Source organism: Triturus cristatus, chromosome 1_1 (assembly GCF_964204655.1).
Source record: "Triturus cristatus chromosome 1_1, aTriCri1.1, whole genome shotgun sequence".
Taxonomy (NCBI): Eukaryota; Metazoa; Chordata; class Amphibia; order Caudata; family Salamandridae; genus Triturus; species Triturus cristatus.
In genome coordinates this window covers 44,895,891-44,917,808 of record NC_140579.1, presented here as the reverse complement: position 1 = coordinate 44,917,808, position 21,918 = coordinate 44,895,891, and the positions used below count along the sequence as shown (strand labels likewise).

The 21,918-nt window shown below is 45.3% G+C and overlaps 1 protein-coding gene across 3 annotated transcripts in view; it reads left to right on the top strand.

Annotated features, from left to right (window-relative positions):
• The window catches only part of LOC146869319 (keratin, type I cytoskeletal 12-like), a 28,093-nt gene extending 13,969 nt beyond the window's left edge, over positions 1-14,124 (top strand). For all 3 annotated transcript variants that reach the window (XM_085648853.1, XM_085648778.1, XM_085648700.1), the window contains 6 exons: positions 3,173-3,329; positions 6,095-6,253; positions 6,527-6,652; positions 9,892-10,109; positions 10,220-10,245; positions 13,500-14,124. In XM_085648853.1, coding sequence (XP_085504979.1) covers positions 3,173-3,329; positions 6,095-6,253; positions 6,527-6,652; positions 9,892-10,109; positions 10,220-10,245; positions 13,500-13,603 — 790 coding nt within the window. In that variant the 3' untranslated portion in view covers positions 13,604-14,124. The remainder of the gene's footprint in view (positions 1-3,172; positions 3,330-6,094; positions 6,254-6,526; positions 6,653-9,891; positions 10,110-10,219; positions 10,246-13,499) is intronic.
• The last annotated feature ends 7,794 nt before the right edge of the window (positions 14,125-21,918 follow it).

Sequence of the window (21,918 nt, the reverse complement as noted above, 5' to 3'; positions counted from 1 at the left end):
CGCGCGTTGTACTGGTATCACTCTATTTTATTGCATACCTCCAGCATTCATTAAAAATCAGAACAGGTCAATATGCCCATTCTAACCTGCTAGGAGCGGGTTATATTCTGCATTACTGCGACACAAATGAATCATGCTCTGTGGACCACACAGACAGAGGGCGCTGACGTGCGTTGTGGTGGTATCATTCTATTTTATTGCATACCTCCAGCATTCATTAAAAATCAGAACAGGTCAATATGCCCATTCTAACCTGCTGAGAGCGGTTTATATTCTGCATCACTCCGACACAAATGAATCACGCTCCGTGGACCACACAGACAGGGGTCGCTGATGCGCGTTATGGTGTTATCATTCTATTTTATTGCATACCTCCAGCATTCATTAAAAATCAGAACAGGTCAATATGCCCTTAATAATCTGCCGGGAGCGGTTTATATTCTGCATCACTGCGACACAAATGAATCATGCTCCGTGGACCAACAGACGGGTCGATGACGCGCGTTGTGGTGTTATCATTCTATTTTATTGCATACCTCCAGCATTCATTAAAAATCAGAACAGGTCAGTATGCCCATTCTAGCCTGCTGGGAGCAGTTTATATTCTTCTGCCTCACTGCGACACAAATAAATCATGCACTGTGGACCACACAGACAGGGGTCGCTGACGCGCCTTGTACTGGTATCACTCTATTTTATTGCATACCTCTAGCATTCATTAAAAATCAGAACCGGTCAATATGCCCATTGTAACCTGCTGGGAGCGGTTTATATTCTGCATCACTGCGACACAAATGAATCACGCTCTGTGGATCACACAGACAGAGGTCGCTGACGCGCGTTGCACTGGTATCACTCTATTTTATTGCATACCTCTAGCATTCATTAAAAATCAGAACCGGTCAATATGCCCATTGTAACCTGCTGGGAGCGGTTTATATTCTGCATCACTGCGACACAAATGAATCATGCGCTGTGGACCACACAGACAGGGGTCGCTGACGCGCGTTGCACTGGTATCACTCTATTTTATTGCATACCTCTAGCATTCATTAAAAATCAGAACAGGTCAATATGCCCATTGTAACCTGCTGGGAGCGGTTTATATTCTGCATCACTGCGACACAAATGAATCATGCGCTGTGGACCATACAGACAGGGGTCGCTGACGCGCGTTGCACTGGTATCACTCTATTTTATTGCATACCTCTAGCATTCATTAAAAATCAGAACAGGTCAATATGCCCATTGTAACCTGCTGGGAGCGGTTTATATTCTGCATCACTGCGACAAAAATGAATCATGCTCTGTGGACCAGACAGACAGGTGTCGTTGATGCGTGTTGTGGTGGTATCATTCTATTTTATTGCCACCTTCTTCGGGATTAGCTATTATTAAATTGATGGTACGTCATCTAGTGCCAGACAACATCCCCTTGAACTGCAACTTTACTTTGGAGTTCCAGGGGAGGGTTTGCATTATGATGCAACGGTTCAAACTGATGTGCTCTGGACCTCCCCTTCATGTTGTCGCTGTCCAGAAACTGAGCGTGTCATACATATTTATATATTGCTTTGACCCACTTTGTATTAATGTTATTCAATTATATTACTCATAACATGTTCATTGACATAATTGATGGCATCACTTGGTGACATCATCCACTAATCTGTTATTCAATTTACACTGTAAGTCAGTACAACCTGTGCAATGCTAAAAAATTGTTTTTTTGGCTGATCCCGCAGTAGTTATGCAGATCACAAACCCCCCCAAAACATTTTTCGAAAAAATCTTTCCTCAACTCCAGAAAAGCACTAGGGGGTCATGGTATCCCTAAGCTGCCCCCCTAAATCGTTTTTGTAAAATATTTTCAGGACAAGTCCTGTAATGGCTGCCGCAATGTTTTTGTTCATGTTGCGGTCAGCCAATCAGAGCACACACTTTAAGAAAGCCCCCTTTGCCAATCTGATGGCTTGATTTAAACTGATGAATGGATTAATACAAAATCAAAAAAATCTTGCTTTCTCAGAAATAATCTACCCCCGCTCCGCCCCCTCCCCAAATTTGGTATAATTCTGTTCAGCATTTTGGCTGAAGTGCTGTCTAAAAATTCCATCTGAAATTGCATGGGAAAAGTAATAAACCTCCAGAATAGTTCCTCGGCTCCCCCCTCTGCCTAGCCACATCGTGGTTCATGCCAATGTTCGCAGCTGCCTTGCCTACTGCAAATCTTCCTTTTTAGGAGCTTCCAAAAATGTCTTGAAGAAGCTCAAGCGTATTCAAAACACGGCTGCTAAAATTGCTGAGTCTGCCTAATTCTTCTTCTGCCTCAGCTATTCTTGACTGTAATTTTTACCAGTGGTTAAAAGAGTTTCTTTCAAATCTCTCAAGCTACCCCTATTTACCTCAACAACAAATGTAGGTTCTGTTCTGCCACTAGGCATCTGTGGATAGCTTACAACTGACAGACACACACTGGTGGGTTAAGGTTCCAACTGCACAGACCAATGTGGGACCTAAAATTCACAGGCTTGAACTCAGTCAAGGATGACTCAGCCTACCATCACTCTCTAGCCAATAAAATGAATAACATCAATGTGGGCAAGATTAGCAGTTATTTCAAGCAACTATACACATGTGGCAATTTCCAGCCATAATATGAAGCCGTGACTAGCTGTTTTCACACCGATTTCTATAACATGTATGAAAATGTCACCAGGTGGGTGAAAAAATAAACATTTATTTATTTCTGCAATTTTTCAATATTTTGTTTATGGCTATAGGGGTATCCTCTTGCACTTTTTGTGAGGTATCTTAGTGCTGTGATGTTAAGTAATGCTGTATGTGCAGCTCTCTGCTACCTCCAGGCTCAGACATGTTTTACAAATATGTCTAAATACTGTTTCTGATGCTGAATGTAATAAAACAGTCCTATTATGCTGTTAAAACAGGAGGTGGGTACATTGACCACAGGTCTGACACACGGCTAAGGCAAAGTTGGCAATTTGCATCTGGGGAGGATGAGTGCCCAGAGAACAAAGCCATTTTCAAGGTCATTTGTTGCAGTATGGTGCCTCCTTGTGGCTACTGACATTGCACCATAAGGCAAATGTTCACAAACACTTCACCGACCATCGTTGACAGCCGCATAAATCTCGTCATTTTTGCCCAGGTATGAGAATGAGTTACATATGCACCAGAGCGTGGCGGCCGATACCAATGGACTGCGGAAGGTGCTGGACGAGTTGACCTCGTCCAAGTCGGACCTTGAGGGACAAGTCGAGAGCCTGCAAGAGGAGCTGGCTTCCCTAAAGAAGAACCACGAACAGGTACGTTTTGATTCTAAAGCTAGACAAAGGAAATGGCAAACTATAGAAGCATTCATAACCAAGGTTAGTGGTGAACTCTTGCATTTAATAGGATGGCATGGCATCTGCGAGGGCCTTTCTATCAACCTCAGATTTGCAAATTGCGAAGAACTCAAATTATAGTGGTGCTTTGATTATATAGAGTTGTAAAAAGGCAGGATGGGCAATCGGCGAACAACATACCCTTAAGTATTGCCCGGCGGTAATCGCCTCTTATACCATTCGATGATTAACCAACAAACGAGGCAGGCGCTGGAGACTGGAAGGCAGGAAACAAAGTTTTATTCTCTCCGGAGGAGAACACATCAGATCAGACCAACAGGGAATCTTCTCGAGGTGCTCTCCCCACATCTCTGAGGCCTGGCCTCTTATACACAGGTTTATTGCTTTATTAAATGTGATACATTCTTGTCGAGACTTTGATGTGCGGAAAGACATCCTTGGAATCCCCACTTCAAGCTTGTTCCCACACATATCTACAGTAGAAGTACCCACCCCACCCACAGTAGGAGATGGCTATTACACAGCTGGACATTCCGCCAATTCTCGGGGGTGTGTGCGACTGGTCGGGTCTCAGGGGGTGGGGGGCCTTGATCTACTGTAATCCCTTTGATGTGAGGTGTTTCCCTTACAGTAGGGGCAATAAACTGCATCCGCAGGGTTAGGTGATGGCCTGGGATCGGTTCGGACAATCGGGCGCAGAGGAAGGGGGTTATCAAAAGGATGTATGACCATGTATGGGATGAAAGGAGGTGTTGGTCAGGCGCGGGATGTGGTTCCATGGCAGGGTCGCGCAGAAGGGGAGGGTTTTATGGCCCATGTATGAGAGAGCGGGGGTGGCCGGCGTACGGGGGATGTTTGCAGCACCTGAGGGACGTGCTGGCGATCGGCAATGAGATCATGGTGTCTAAAATGGCCGTCGCACGTTTTCTGTGTGTGGCGCTTGGGGAGAGACAAGATGGCGCAGATAATGTTCGGATACGAACTAAATTTCCACAGAGTGATAGCAATGTCAGGAAATTCAATAGAAAACATAGCAATGTTCATGTGTAATATTACCCCTAGAATGGAGTAATGATGTGAGAAAATCCCAATCAAGAAAAGGCAAGTGGCAGCTCCACGCGGAAGTTCGCATTGAAAGTTGGGGCTCACATTGGAACTTGAAAGTTTGTAGGAAATCCCAGACTCCTCCTCACCTTAAAATGATTGGAGAATTAGGGCATCATTTAAAATTTGGGCAGAAATGTGATGGAGTACCCTCTCACAAACTGATAGTTCACTGCACTATTTAAAGCCAGGCACACCGTCATGTTTCTGTTGGCGGTAACTCCACTGGCTCTGCCAGCGGAAACTTCACTTTAACTGCTCGGTGCACTCGAGCTGTAAGTGCAAGCACATCACAGCATCTGCACTATTTAGAGTAGACTGACCAAAGAACTGTTTTGTTTCTGCTTGGGATCACAATGGAAAACCTGGTGCTCCTACACAGAAGAAAAGAAAAATGACTCCCACAACTTGGGAGTCAGATTGTCAGGGGTAGTAGTATTTTGATTGACAAAAAGAAACTCCTGCTTTGGGGTAAAAAACTAAAACCTACGCTAAGCAGCCCTATTAAACACCGAGGCCAGTTAGCAAACTATCTGAGCCTTCAGAAGGCACAGAGATCTTTGCAAGCTAGCGGAGATCTCTTAACATGAAGGGTGATAGTCCATCAAGGTGGGAAAGGTAATTATGAGCTTGGCCACCCTGGCGGATAGCGGTCTACTCACCAAACTGTAATGAGCCCCCTAGTCCTGCCAAGGGCAGGAGTAAACAACCCTTCAAACTGGTGCGGGTGGAGAGCAAGGGGTTTATCCATCGGGAAAAGGTGTTTTCCCATAGGGAATTTAGTTATCGAAAAAATGAATTTGATCATGGCACTAAAGCAATGGCGTTTTACATGTATAACTGTATAACATATATAATGGGAATTTAAAATGTCTTCCTAATGTATACCAGTAAACATATTAATGTCTCTGCTTTCAAGGTGTACTTCTGGAAAGCTTTACAAATTTTAGAAAGTTGTACATCTGCACTGGTACTATGTGGTAGCCGTGCAGGGACAGAGTTAAAACTTTAATTCTGGGTATTTGGATGTGGGCATGAAGGTATGAACTTTTGTCATAGAGAAGATTCTATTATAAGCCCTGAGAAACTTTTGCAACTCAGCTAAATGTTCCCTGGGTGTGTGTCCTTTTGTATAGTCTTGGTGAATTTGTGAGAATTTTGATTATCTTCTGTTTGATGAGCCAGTGGATACAAAACTAATTTTCTAATATCAAGCCTTTCTGAAAAGCATGGATCCCGTATGAAGCCTTCATATTTAAATTTAGAGATATGTACAGTCCTTTGTACAGGAAAATAACTGTAAATTAAAAATAAAAGATGAAAAAGAAACTGGTTTAGACAGTTGTGGTAATGTAAAATTCACCATTTACTAGTGCAAGCATTAAATTACCGCAGGTGGACTTACCACTGGCAAACTACAAAATGTTGGTAGCAATTCTGCCAAATGTGATTCCACTGATAGCACAGTTACCACATCCACCAGAATCAGTGTATTTATATCATCACCCAGACTCTAGTTCAGGTCCAAATTCTTATAGACTGGTCCATTTCCAGCACTTGTTTTCTGCCTTTTGGATAAACGCTGTTTAATGCCCTCAAAATGCGCTCCGCTCCTATAGGAAATGAAAGGATTCCAGGGGGCCCAAGGAGAGCTCAGCGTTGAGATGAATGCCGCCCCAGGCACTGACCTGATGAAGATCCTCAATGACATGCGAGGTCAATACGAGGCGATGGCCGAAAAGAACCGCCAGGATGCAGAAGCAAAGTTCCTGGAGGCGGTGAGTAGGAGAGGGAATCATCACGGTGAAAGTCATCCGGGCTATGTAATAAGATGGATGGTTGATCGGCAAACCTAGACATTTCTCCAAACGTTAATCCCCTCTGTAATGCCAATATCAGTCCCATGGGAGGCTCAGTCCAACATGTCACCCTCTGCCCAGTGTCCAATAGCCATACAGAGACCTCACAGATCATTCCACTCTGATCCCTTGGGTTGGGGATGGGCCTACACTAAATGTCAAGTGGTCACTCCTGCCTATGTTCTCTCTTAGAGCAAACACCTCAAGCAGGAGATTTCCACCGGGGCTGAACAGATGCAGTCAAGCAAGAGCGAGATCTCCGAGCTGAGGCGCTCCCTGCAGTCCTTGGAGATTGAGCTGCAGTCCGCTCTGGCGATGGTAGGTGGCAACAGCTATTCTTTTTCAATATAAAGACACAACACTAGACTATAAATCCTTTCTTCAGTTGTGACCAACCTCCACATATTTCAACTATAAGAGCCAAACTTACATAGTGTGAGTTATTTATTCAGAAATGTTATTGCCCAAGAGAGTGATAGCTCTTTTGTCAGCACTAGATGGAAGAAAGAGTAAGTCACCTTGCTAGATGTTTGGCATGTGACCTCCAGGCCACATACAGATCTCTGCAGCCAACACACTATTGTTGTGAAGTCTCATGTTGGTTGGTGTGATGCCAATCAATAGGGACACAGACCAATAGCAACAGAAACATTTTTTGTTATGATCATTATTGTGCTCTTTAGCATGGTTTGTGTGTGCTCATTGTGTACTCAATGGCAGGAACCTCCTGCTGCTCAAACACTTTACACATTGACTCTAAGGTAGGCCTGACTACTTTTGAGCCACGCTACCAGAGGGTTAAGCACAGGTTCATTTTGGTGACTTTTGTTGTTTCTTAGAGTTACAAAACATCACTCTTCAAACATGTGACATTTGGGCTGTAGTATGTTTTTCAGACTAAGCTTCTCTCCTTAGTTATAAACTAACGAAAGAAGAAGTAATTTGCGCAGAGCTGTCGCTGACCAAAACCAGCAACAGTTTTAGGCACAGGCAAATTGCACAGTTTTCAAGTCCTTCCCCTTCTAAGCCCTTGTATTACAGTTACATATCTCTCTCTTTCTCACCTCTGTCTCTTTTTCTACTTCATATTCTCTTTCTTCTCTGACTGTCTCCTTCTACTTATCCTTGGTTCTACCTAGACTTAACTGTTTATCTCTTTGCCTCTCTTCCGACTCTAATCAGACGTATTCTTTACCTCACCTCCTTCTGTCTACTTTGCCTCTTCTTCTACCTCTCCACCTCTTCCTAGTATCACTTTTTTCTGCTTCAACTCTGCCCATACCATATGTGTCTCTATTTCACCAATCACTAAATACGCAGCGTTTTCTTGTCCTCATTTCTCTATCTGCCTCTCTCTCATACTACCTCTATGTCACCTTCACCACACTATACTTTTATTTTTCTGACTCACCTCTCCTTCTATCCCATTCCTCCCTCTGTATTTCACCTCACATCTTCTACCTCACTGTCTCTCTTTCCCTTTCTCTCTACCTACCTCTCCATTTCCATGTAACAACTCGCTCTTTTGCTACCGAAGCTCTAGCTCACCCGCGTGTACCTCACCTATCACTCTCAAATATACCTCTCTCTGTCCCACCTTTCAAACTCTCACAACCTCACCTCTTTCTTTACCACCCTGTGCCTACCTCTGTACCTCTAGCTCTCTAAGCTCTCTCTACCTCAACGTTCTCTATGCCTCGCCCCTCTTTCTGCAGCTGTCTGCTCTGTTTCAATCTCACCCCTGTCTCTTCTCTTCCACCTACCTCACCTCTCTCAAAGCTCATATCTCTCTTACCCTCACCTATCTATGGGGCATATTATCAAACACGGCGTTAAAATTATCCCCGCTTTAGCGGCAGAAAACTACAGCTAAAGCGGCGATAATGGGCTTGATAATATGCCGCAGAGAATTCCAATAGAAGCCCATGTTGACACCAGAACATGGGCTTCTATGGGAATTCTCAAGGGCATATCATCAAGCCCATTATCGCCGCTTTAGCGGCAGTTTTTTGCCACTAAAGCGGCGATAATTTTAATGCCGTTTCTTGATAATATGCCCCTATGTCTTTCTTCCAATCTACTTCTCTCTGCCTTTCTCTCACTGCTTTCCCTAACTCAACACTCTTTTCATCACACATCTCTATGTTGTTTCGCTATGTAACTCTCATCTTTCTAATCCTCATCTTTCCCTCACCTCTCAGGATATCTCACATTTCATTCACTACCTTATCTCTGCTCTTTTTCTAGCTCTGTTCCCTGTAAATCACCGGTCTAACTGCCATGCTCCTCTTTGAATGCCTTCACCTTCTCTCCCTTGCGATGTTTCTCTGTACCTTTTCTGATTCAACTCATCCTCTTTACCTCGCATTCTTTCATCTACTCAACTTATCCATCTCTGTACCTCAAAACATTTGCTAAGCCTCATACTGTCTCTATACCTCACCGCTGTTTCTCTGCTTCACCTTCGTCTCTCTACTTCACCTTTTACCTATAGCTCAGCTGTTTTTGCCCATCATCCCTCTATCCACCTTTCTCTCTGACTCACTAATCTCTTTACCTGACCTCTTTTTACATCTCCCTTCCTTCCACGCCTCTTACTACCCTACCGCACATCTCTATTCTTCCCTGACTACCTAACCCCTCAAATATCTCTATCTGCCTCACATCTCTTTCTACCTTCCCTCTCACTCTACCTCATCTCTCTGTGAACTCCACCCTTGAACATTGTGGTGAATGTCCTTATCCCCATATCTAGATTTTTCTATCTCTAAACCCGTATTATCTCTCTGCCTCTTTCTCTCTCTTTTTATCCTCCCCTTCCTTGCTCCACCTCTTTGTAGCTTTCATTCAGACTAGCTCACCTTTGTCTCTTTACCATACATCTCACCCTACTTCACCAGCTGGCCTGCCTGATCTTTATCTTTACCACCCTTCTCTCTCTACTTCACCTTTCTTGCTATGCTATTCTCATTACCTCTTTGCACTTCTTCTGTCTCCTGCCCGTTCATTTCTCAATGTGTCATTTACATATAGTCCGGGTACGTTTATTCTGGCAGCCATATTTGTTTAGCACAATATTCAAAACCTGATATTCCTGCACTATACCAAAGTGATATCCCTTCTCTCTCTACTCATTCTACTGTACTCTACTGCCTCCCCATCCTCCGTTATCCCCTTCATTTCAACACTCTCCTCCTATGCTCATTTATTTCGCCTTCTCTCAACTTCATTACTTTCTCTATCAGTTTTACCACCCAATTTCTCCACTTCCTTTAGCCTCCCTCTCCATTCTTTCCTCTTGCCCTCAATTAACTCCCCCTGTCAGTTCTTCCTCTCTCTACTTTCACTTTTCTCCTTCATCTCTCTATTTCATTTTCTTATTTTTCTACCTTTTCTCCAAACAATGAGAACATGTGAAAACAGATAGACGGAAATGTTTACACCATAGCCAAAGCAAGTGCTAATAAGTGCGCTGTCCAGTGTTCCTATACGTACAACCTTCCTTATGCTTTATCACAATGTTTCAAAGCCCCCTCCCTTGTCTTTCTCTCTGGCAGAAAAATTCCCTAGAAAGCAACTTAGCAGAAACAGAAGGAAACTACTGCGCCCAGCTGGCACAACTTCAAGTCAAAATCAGCATGGTGGAGGAGCAGCTGGCAGATCTCAGGGGCGATATGGAGCAGCAGATGGCAGAGTATGAGGAACTCTTGGACATCAAGACCAGGCTGGAGAAGGAGATCGAGACCTACCGGCGCCTGCTGGAGGGCGAGGACAGGTAAGAACACTCAGAGCCAGGATCATTCCCACTTTGCAGCTTCTAGGTGCTTGGAAATTGACCCAGTAGAATACACTCAGTCATGTGTGTCTCTTTTTGTTTGCTTTCAGTGGTCACAGCTCTCAGCCAAGAAAAGGTGAGTGTCTCTCTTTTGTCTTTGCTTCATGTCCATGCCTTCACAATGGCCTGTTTCTAGCTTCATAAAGACACTTGTTGTAGCGCTGGAGTGCTACAAACCACCAAAGGCTCCCAGGAAGCAAACATCTGCCCCATCAAAGCATCACATCTCCTCTGCTATCAGCACACTTTCACTCACACAGCCACCTCCTCTGTCACAGGCTCATCCATACGGTCTCCAGGGACACCCCATTAATGGTGATGGAGGGGGAGCCGAGAGGATGCGATAAGAGCCTGCGGGCGGGGTTGAAATGAGAAGCTTTGAGTTGCTCGCTCTTGATGTCCCTCAAGTGACCGGGGCTGAATGTCCATCAGGCAGCTCTGCCTGATGTGAACATCAATAGGCCTGGGGGAACCTTCCCTTATGCTGGCATAATCTTGCGCCATTCCAAGAATTTTTCATTTCACTTGTTACGCAAAATTCCCGAAATTAGGCCATTCCAGCACGTGGCACAGATTAGCATGGGAGCACATAAACAGCACAAATCACCAGAACGCGAGCGACTATTGTTCATGGCACTGGTGATTTTTCCCCTGTTTTTTAGTGTAATGTGTGTCCAAAAGGGCCCAAGGATGCCCATCCAGACAATGAAAGTGCTGAATGCTGCTTTTAGATTTCACCTAATTTCTCGTACATTTTTGTGGAATTTTGTATAACTTCATAAAAGGAAACAACACACATTTTGCACATCCCTAAACATTATCTTTTTATAGGTGCCCATGAAGGGCCAGCATTGCTTTACTATTTGAACTAGCGGGAGAAGCTATAACACAGAAAGATGCCTGATAAACGGGGAGTAGGGACCACATGTTACTGAATTTAGTAAAGAAACTTAACGTCTGAGAGACACCTCCTTGAACAAGAACATCCCCATCCTCAAGGCAGCCCAGTCCATCAGAAGATGGCGAGGTTAAATTAATGGTTATCCCACCCATGTCTTCTGGCTGTCCAGGAGTGTGAGCAGCATTACAAGCTGGCCTCACACTTCCCAACTACCACTATTGCACAGATCTGAGTCCCTCCTCAGCTCTTCTGCAAACTCCGCCATCCCAACACAAGCCGTGCTGAACTTCAGCTCCGTGCTGAACTGCCACCCCTCCATTGGCGAATCTGACCAGTGCCTGGGCTTTATTTTAAACAAGACTATGAACCTGCAAACACACCTCAACTCACATGCAGCGAGAGTACAGCTTTTCCCAGGCTCCCTCAAAACATGAAACCCTCCTGTGCTATTGATGCTGGTCTATGTAACTTCTCATCTTGGAAATCCTACACATCACCTAGCCCTCTCAGCCTGGTGTTACATGCAGACTGACTGCTGGCACATGAAGATCTGGTCTTGTCTCTCTAAGCCTGATCACTCTTACTTGAAATCCAAGACTGTCTGACAGGGATCTCTCTGCCTACAATGTGTCTTGTTTTTCTTCATAAATTAATTCATTCACTTCCATCTTCCAAATGTGTGCAGTGAAACACACACAATGGTCCGAAGCTCTGGTCCCAAAGGATCTGATGCCCTGGGAGTCCCTCACTCTCTCACTCATTTACCATACAATAAGGTGCCGCCCCCTCCAGCACACACTCATTCTGTTTTACCATGGAGAGTTTCTTAATTATAGGATGGATGTGGAGCTGACCATCACAAATAAAAACTACCTATGAATCCCGAAAGAAAGCCAGTGGACACTGGAGAGGGCCTGATGGTCCGGGTACACGATGGTCGTCTCCGTCTAGGCATATTTGCCAGAGATGTTAGGATGGTCACATGACAAAAGAATGTTTGCATGGAGGACACATGCATTCCCATTAAAATATTCACGAGTGTCTACAAATATTACCATAATATTCGCATAAATGTGCATGCACCATATCGATCCGAATGCGCATGCTCCAACTATAATGTTTGTCTGATGCACGTGCACCATTTAGACTCTTCAAATTGAGTCCATTCCCAGGTGTATTCTCATGGGGCACGTGCACCAACATTCACATGTTCACCTGCGCCAATAACAGCATATTGACATGAAAGATGGGCAGTAAAAATACAATGATCCCAGGTGGCACCTGCACCAGCTGGAACGTTCCCACGAGGCTCACACCCTACACGGATCTTCACATGATACACATTCTAAAAGATGTCATTGTCACGATACACATATGCACACACATAGAATGATCTCAAGGGCCATGTCATCCGATGAGACTTTGCTCATAAAGGCATATGCACCAGTTAACACCATCAGGAAAATATACCAATTATAATGTTCGCTTGAAGCACTGTATTAGAAAACTCTTATGCACCAGGGTTAGCATGCTTGCATTGAGATGATGCACTGTTATTAGCACATTCAAGCGAACGGCTGAAAAAAATGAGAACATTTCCATGTAGCCCAGGTACTGAACAAAATGATCACACGAGGCGATGCACCAACTAGGATACGCCAATGGGACACGTGTAAAAGTAGATGCTTCATGTGACCCATATGCACCATATAGAATGTGCTAATAAAGCACATGCCTGAATGTTAAAAAAAGTCTACTGATGGACATTCACCAATGTTAACATCTTGACATGACCTACACCAATAACACTATTTTCAGATACAGGGCTATCCAAATAATAATAATATTTCTATGTGGGACATGAACCAACAAGAGCATCCCACACTTACAAATATAATATTTACATGAGACACAAGCACCCACTGGGATAGCCCAGGGAAGTACAAGCATCCAAAGGGATCTCAACAGGAGGCACATCATGTCTCCATGATTATCGGGCATAAACATTCACATATTCACAGGGAACAAGTGCCCTGGGAACAAATCCTACTTGAGCATGATGTAGGATTTTCTTTGACCAGTTTCATTTGGAGCACTTCCTGGTTTCAAATGAAATGCTTCTCTGGCCGATTCAGAAGCCGACTTACCTATCTACTTTCAATGAACAGTAACGGCACTCCCCACCCCTCAGCGCCTTGAGACCCTCACGGGTAAGTAGCGCGCTTTACAAATGAAATGATTGAATGTAGATCCACAAATAAATGGATATGTGAGGGTAAAATGGCAATCCTGATTCATGGTTTGATGCAGAATTCCACACTCCATTTCACATGCTCATGGCCCTCTTTGCTTCCCTCCTCATCATTTGTTCTTCAGAGGCATCCTTCCTGTGTTCCATATTTCACCTCCATGTTTCTTCTTCGTTTTAGCCCCAGACAGCGTCAGAAGCCGCGTTGTAAAGACCATCATCCAGAACGTGGTTGACGGCAAAGTGGTTTCACAAGAGGAGAAACAAAGTGAGCAGAAACTGTAGCCAGCATCTGAGCCTCTACCTATGAAATGCTTGTCTACAAGGAACCCTTCAACAAGATGCACAACCCCGGAGGAGGGACACCTTCTCCTTCCATAATCCAACCCCGCATGCTCACAATCCTGCTTTAAAATGGCCATTTCCAACTCTGCAAAAATGACAAAAGAATGTTCTGGATCCTTCATTGCACTGATGGACACTTCACCAGCCCGTCACGTATCCAAGTAAACGAGACGATACACATGAAGAACAAGAAGATACCATAGATCTCTCTTACGTACTATTGAGCAGTGAAAGGTTGTTCGGATGAAGAATAAGCGAATCATCTGTTACCAACATCTAATAACTTGCGCCAATTGTACGCATCATAAATGTCCTATGTGTAGCACATTCACGGCTGGGAAGTGGCGCTATTCACTGTCATAAGGTTCTTTTTGGGGGGTCTCATCTCTGTCTTGAACAGAAAATGTAAATCTCTACTTTTGTGAAATTAGTATTCAATAAACCTTTCTGAATTCAAACAATGGTTTGATGTTCTGGTAGCAAAGAGTTTGAAAACATTTTTCTAACTATGCTGTTTCTTCTTTCTTCTAATGATATTTCGTCACACTGGTCTTAGTAGTGGAGGTTTGTTTCCTGAATTTTCAGATGAGGAAGCAGTTGTAGAGCACATGCTTATCACTGGAGGACATGTGACAACAGTGCTTCATATCCATCTAGAGATATACCTGCTGGGGGTAGAGAAGCACATGCTTATCATCACTGGAGGACATGTGACAACAGTGCTTCATATCCACCTGGAGATATAGCTGCTGGAGGTAGAGCAGCACATGCTTATCACCGGAGGACATGTGACAACAGTGCTTCATATCCATCTAAAGATATACCTGCTGGAGGTAGAGAAGCACATGCTCATCACTGGAGGACATGTGACAACAGTGCTTCATATCCATCTAGAGATATACCTGCTGGAGGTAGAGCAGCACATGCTCATCACTAGAGGACATGTGACAACACTGCTTCATATCCATCTAGAGATATACCTGCTGGAGGTAGAGCAGCACATGCTTATCGCTGGAGGACATGTGACAACCGTGCTTCATATCCATCTAGTAATATACCTGCTGGAGGTAGAGCAGCACATGCACATCAATGGAGCACATGTGACAACCGTGCTTCATATCCATCTAGAGATATACCTGCTGGAGGTAGAGCAGCACATGCTCATCACTGGAGGACATGTGACAACAGTGCTTCATATACACCTGGAGATATACCTGCTAGAGGTAGAGCAGCACATGCTCATCATCACTGGAGGACATGTGACAACAATGCTTCATATCCACCTGGAGATATACCTGCTGGAGGTAGAGCAGCACATGCTTATCATCACTGGAGGACGTGTGACAACAGTGCTTCATATCCATCTAGAGATATACCTGCTGGAGGTAGAGCAGCACATGCTCATCACTGGAGGACGTGTGACAACAGTGCTTCATATCCATCTAGAGATATACCTGCTGGAGGTAGAGCAGCACCTGCTTATCATCACTGGAGGACATGTGACAACAGTGCTTCATATCCACCTGGAGATATACCTGCTGGAGGTAGAGCAGCACATGCTCATCACTGGAGGACATGTGACAACAGTGCTTCATATACACCTGGAGATATACCTGCTAGAGGTAGAGCAGCACATGCTCATCATCACAGGAGGACATGTGACAACAATGCTTCATATCCACCTGGAGATATACCTGCTGGAGGTAGAGCAGCACATGCTTATCATCACTGGAGGACACGTGACAACAGTGCTTCATATCCATCTAGAAATATACCTGCTGGAGGTGGAGCAGCACATGCTTATCATCACTGAAGGACGTGTGACAACAGTGCTTCATATCCATCTAGAGATATACCTGCTGGAGGTAGAGCAGCACATGCTCATCACTGGAGGACGTGTGACAACAGTGCTTCATATCCATCTAGAGATATACCTGCTGGAGGTAGAGCAGCACCTGCTTATCATCACTGGAGGACATGTGACAACAGTGCTTCATATCCACCTGGAGATATACCTGCTAGAGGTAGAGCAGCACATGCTCATCACTGGAGGACGTGTGACCACAGTGCTTCATATCCATCTAGAGATATACCTGCTGGAGGTAGAGCAGCACATGCTTATCACTGGAGGACATGTGACAACAGTGCTTCATATCCATCTAGAGATATACCTGCTGGAGGTAGAGCAGCACATGCTTATTATCACTGAGGGACATGTGACAACAGTGCTTCATATCCACCTGGAGATATACCTGCTGGAGGTAGAGCAGCACATGCTCGTCACTGGAGGACATGTGACAACAGTGCTTCATATTCATCTAGAGATATACCTGCTGGAGGTAGAGCAGCACATGCTTATCATCACCGGAGGGCATGTGACAACCGTGCTTCATATCCATCTAGAGATGTACCTGCTGGAGGAAGAGCAGCACATGCTTATCACTGGAGGACATGTGACGACCGTGTTTCATATCCATCTAGTGATATACCTGCTGGAGGTAGAGCAGCACATGCTTATCATCACCGGAGGACATGTGACAACAGTGCTTCATATCCATCTAGTGATATACCTGCTGGAGGTAGAGCGGCACATGCTTATCACCGGAGGACATGTGACAACCGTGCTTCATATCCATCTAGTGATATACCTGCTGGAGGTAGAGCAGCACATGCTTATCATCACCGGAGGACATGTGACAACAGTGCTTCATATCCATATAGAGATATACCTGCTGGAGGTAGAGCAGCACATGCTTATCATCACCGGAGGACATGTGACAACAGTGCTTCATATCCATCTAGAGATATACCTGCTGGAGGTAGAGCAGCACATGCTTATCATCACTGGAGCACATGTGACAACTGTGCTTCGTATCCATCTAGTGATATACCTGCTGGAGGTAGAGCAGCACATGCTCATCACTGGAGAACATGTGACGACAGTGCTTCATATCCACCTAGAGATATACCTGCTGGAGGTAGAGCAGCACACGCTTATCACTGGAGGACATGTGACGACAGTGCTTCATATCCATCTAGAGATATACCTGCTGGAGGTAGAGCAGCACATGCTTATCACTGGAGGACATGTGACAACCGTGCTTCATATCCATCTAGTGATATACCTGCTGGAGGTAGAGCAGCACATGCTTATCATCACTGGAGCACATGTGACAACAGTGCTTCGTATCCATCTAGTGATATACCTGCTGGAGGTAGAGCAGCACATGCTCATCACTGGAGGACATGTGACAACCGTGCTTCATATCCATCTAGAGATATACCTGCTGGAGGTAGAGCAGCACATGCTCATCACCGGAGGACATGTGACAACAGTGCTTCATGTCCATCTAGAGATATACCTGCTGGAGGTAGAGCAGCACATGCTTATCGCTGGAGGACATGTGACAACCGTGCTTCATATCCATCTAGTGATATACCTGCTGGAGGCAGAGCAGCACATGCTCATCACTGGAGGACATGTGACAACCGTGCTTTATATCCGTCTAGAGGTATACCTGTTGGAGGTAGAGCAGCACATGCTCATCACTAGAGGACATGTGACAACAGTGCTTCATATCCATCTAGAGATATACCTCTGGAGGTAGAGCAGCACATGCTCATCACCGGAGGACATGTGACAACAGTGCTTCATATCCATCTAGAGATATACCTGCTGGAGGTAGAGCAGCACATGCTCATCACTGGAGAACATGTGACAACAGTGCTTCATACGCTTCTAGAGATATACCTGCTGGGGGTAGAGCAGCACATGCTTATCACTGGAGCACATGAGACAACAGTGCTTCATATCCATCTAGAGATATACCTGCTGGAGGTAGAGCAGCACATGCTTATCACTCGAGGACATGTGACAACAGTGCTTCATATCCATCAAGTGATATACCCGCTGGAGGTAGAGCAGCACATGCTTATCACTGGAGGACATGTGATAACACTGCTTCATATCCATCTAGAGATATACCTGCTGGAGGTAGAGCAGCACATGCTTATCCTCACCTGAGGACATGTGACAACAGTGCTTCATATCCATCTAGAGATGTACCTGCTGGAGGTAGAGAAGCACATGCTCATCACCGGAGGACATGTGACAACAGTGCTTCATATCCATCTGGAGATATACCTGCTGGAGGTAGAGCAGCACATGCTTATCACCGGAGGACATGTGATGACAGTGCTTCATATCCATCTAGAGATATACCTGCTGGAGGTAGAGCAGCACATGCTTATCACCTGAGGACATGTGACAACAGTGCTTCATATCCATCTAGAGATATACCTGCTGGAGGTAGAGCAGCACATGCTCATCACCGGAGGACATGTGACAATAGTGCTTCATGTCCATCTAGAGATATACCTGCTGGAGGTAGAGCAGCACATGCTTATCCTCACCTGAGGACAAGTGACAACAGTGCTTCATATCCATCTAGAGATGTACCTGCTGGAGGTAGAGAAGCACATGCTCATCACCGGAGGACATGTGACAACAGTGCTTCATATCCATCTGGAGATATACCTGCTTGAGGTAGAGCAGCACATGCTTATCACTGGAGGACACGTGAGAACAGTGCTTCATATCCATCTAGAGATATACCTGCTGGAGGTAGAGCAGCACATGCTCATCACTGGAGCACATATGACAACACTGCTTCATATCCATCTAGAGATATACCTGCTGGAGGTAGAGCAGCACATACTTATCCTCACCTGAGGACATGTGACAACAGTGCTTCATATCCATCTAGAGATGTACCTGCTGGAGGTAGAGAAGCACATGCTCATCACCGGAGGACATGTGACAACAGTGCTTCATATCCATCTGGAGATATACCTGCTGGAGGTAGAGCAGCACATGCTTATCACTGGAGGACATGTGACAAAAGTACTTCATATTCATCTAGAGATATACCTGCTGGAGGCAGAGCAGCACATGGTTATCATCACTGGAGCACATGTGACAACAGTGCTTCATATCCATCTAGAGACGTACCTGCTGGAGGTAGAGAAGCACATGCTCATCACCGGAGGACATGTGACAACAGTGCTTCATATCCATCTGGAGATATACCTGCTGGAGGTAGAGCAGCACATGCTTATCACCGGAGGACATGTGATGACAGTGCTTCATATCCATCTAGAGATATACCTGCTGGAGGTAGAGCAGCACATGCTTATCACCTGAGGACATGTGACAACAGTGCTTCATATCCATCTAGAGATATACCTGCTGGAGGTAGAGCAGCACATGCTCATCACCGGAGGACATGTGACAATAGTGCTTCATGTCCATCTAGAGATATACCTGCTGGAGGTAGAGCAGCACATGCTTATCCTCACCTGAGGACAAGTGACAACAGTGCTTCATATCCATCTAGAGATGTACCTGCTGAAGGTAGAGAAGCACATGCTCATCACCGGAGGACATGTGACAACAGTGCTTCATATCCATCTGGAGATATACCTGCTGGAGGTAGAGCAGCACATGCTTATCACTGGAGGACAAGTGACAACAGTGCTTCATATCCATCTAGAGATATACCTGCTGGAGGTAGAGCAGCACATGCTCATCACTGGAGCACATATGACAACACTGCTTCATATCCATCTAGAGATATACCTGCTGGAGGTAGAGCAGCACATACTTATCCTCACCTGAGGACATGTGACAACAGTGCTTCATATCCATCTAGAGATGTACCTGCTGGAGGTAGAGAAGCACATGCTCATCACCGGAGGACATGTGACAACAGTGCTTCATATCCATCTGGAGATATACCTGCTGGAGGTAGAGCAGCACATGCTTATCACTGGAGGACATGTGACAAAAGTACTTCATATTCATCTAGAGATATACCTGCTGGAGGTAGAGCAGCACATGGTTATCATCACTGGAGCACATGTGACAACAGTGCTTCATATCCATCTGAAGATATACCTGCTGGAGGTAGAGCAGCACATGCTTATCACCGGAGGACATGTGATGACAGTGCTTCATATCCATCTAGAGATATACCTGCTGGAGGTAGAGCAGCACATGCTTATCACCTGAGGACATGTGACAACAGTGCTTCATAGCCATCTAGAGATATACCTGCTGGAGGTAGAGCAGCACATGCTCATCACCGTGGGACATGTGACAACAGTGCTTCATATCCATCTAGAAATATACCTGCTGGAGGTAGAGCAGCACATGCTTATCACAGGGGGACATGTGACAACCGTGCTTCATATCCATCTAGTGATATACCTGCTGGAGGTAGAGCAGCACATGCTTATCACTGGAGGACATGTGACAACCGTGCTTCATATCCATCTAGTGGTATACCTGCTGGAGGTAGAGCAGCACATGCTCATCCATGGAGGACATGTGACAAACGTGCTTCATATCCATCTAGTGATATACCTGCTGGAGGTAAAGCAGCGCATGCTCATCACTGGAGCACATGTGACAACAGTGCTTCATATTCATCTAGAGATATACCTGCTGTGGGTAGAGCAGCACATGCTTATCATCACTGGAGGACATGTGACAACAGTGCTTCATAACCATCTAGAGATATACCCGCTGGAGGTAATGTGACAACCGTGCTTCATATCCATCTAGAGGTATGCCTGTTGGAGGTAGAGCAGCACATGCTAATCATTAGACGACATGTGACAACAGTGCTTCATATCCATCTAGAGATATACCTGCTGGAGGTAGAGCAACACATGCTCATCACTGGAGGACATGTGATGAAAGTGCTTCATATCCATCTAGGGATGTTCCTGCTGGAGGTAGAGCAGCACATGCTCATCACCGGAGGACATGTGACAACAGTGCTTCATGTCCATATAGAGATAAACCTGCTGGAGGTAGAGCAGCACATGCTTATCACTGGAGGACATGTGATAACCGTGCTTCATATCCATCTAGTGATATACCTGCTGGAGGTAGAGCAGCACATGCTTATCACTGGAGGACATGTGACAACCGTGCTTCATATCCATCTAGAGATATTCCTGCTGGAGGTAGAGCAGCACATGCTCATCACCGGAGGACATGTGACAACAGTGCTTCATGTCCATCTAGAGATATACCTTCTGGAGGTAGAGCAGCACATGCTTATCACTGGAGGACATGTGACAACCGTGGTTCATATCTATCTAGTGATATACCTGCTGGAGGTAGAGCAGCACATGCTTATCACTGGAGGACATGTGACAACCGTGCTTCATATCCATCTAGAGATATACCTGCTGGAGGTAGAGCAGCACATGCTCATCACTAGAGGACATGTGACAACAGTGCTTCATATCCATCTAGAGATATACCTCTGGAGGTAGAGCAGCACATGCTCATCACCGGAGGACATGTGACAACAGTGCTTCATATCCATCTAGAGATATACCTGCTGGAGGTAGAGCAGCACATGCTCATCACCGGAGGACATGTGACAACAGTGCTTCATGTCCATCTAGAGATATACCTGCTGGAGGTAGAGCAGCACATGCTTATCACTGGAGGACATGTGACAACCGTGCTTCATATCCATCTAGTGATATACCTGCTGGAGGTAGAGCAGCACATGCTTATCATCACTGGAGCACATGTGACAACAGTGCTTCGTATCCATCTAGTGATATACCTGCTGGAGGTAGAGCAGCACATGCTCATCACTGGAGGACATGTGACAACCGTGCTTCATATCCATCTAGAGATATACCTGCTGGAGGTAGAGCAGCACATGCTCATCACCGGAGGACATGTGACAACAGTGCTTCATGTCCATCTAGAGATATACCTGCTGGAGGTAGAGCAGCACATGCTTATCGCTGGAGGACATGTGACAACCGTGCTTCATATCCATCTAGTGATATACCTGCTGGAGGCAGAGCAGCACATGCTCATCACTGGAGGACATGTGACAACCGTGCTTTATATCCGTCTAGAGGTATACCTGTTGGAGGTAGAGCAGCACATGCTCATCACTAGAGGACATGTGACAACAGTGCTTCATATCCATCTAGAGATATACCTCTGGAGGTAGAGCAGCACATGCTCATCACCGGAGGACATGTGACAACAGTGCTTCATATCCATCTAGAGATATACCTGCTGGAGGTAGAGCAGCACATGCTCATCACTGGAGAACATGTGACAACAGTGCTTCATACGCTTCTAGAGATATACCTGCTGGGGGTAGAGCAGCACATGCTTATCACTGGAGCACATGAGACAACAGTGCTTCATA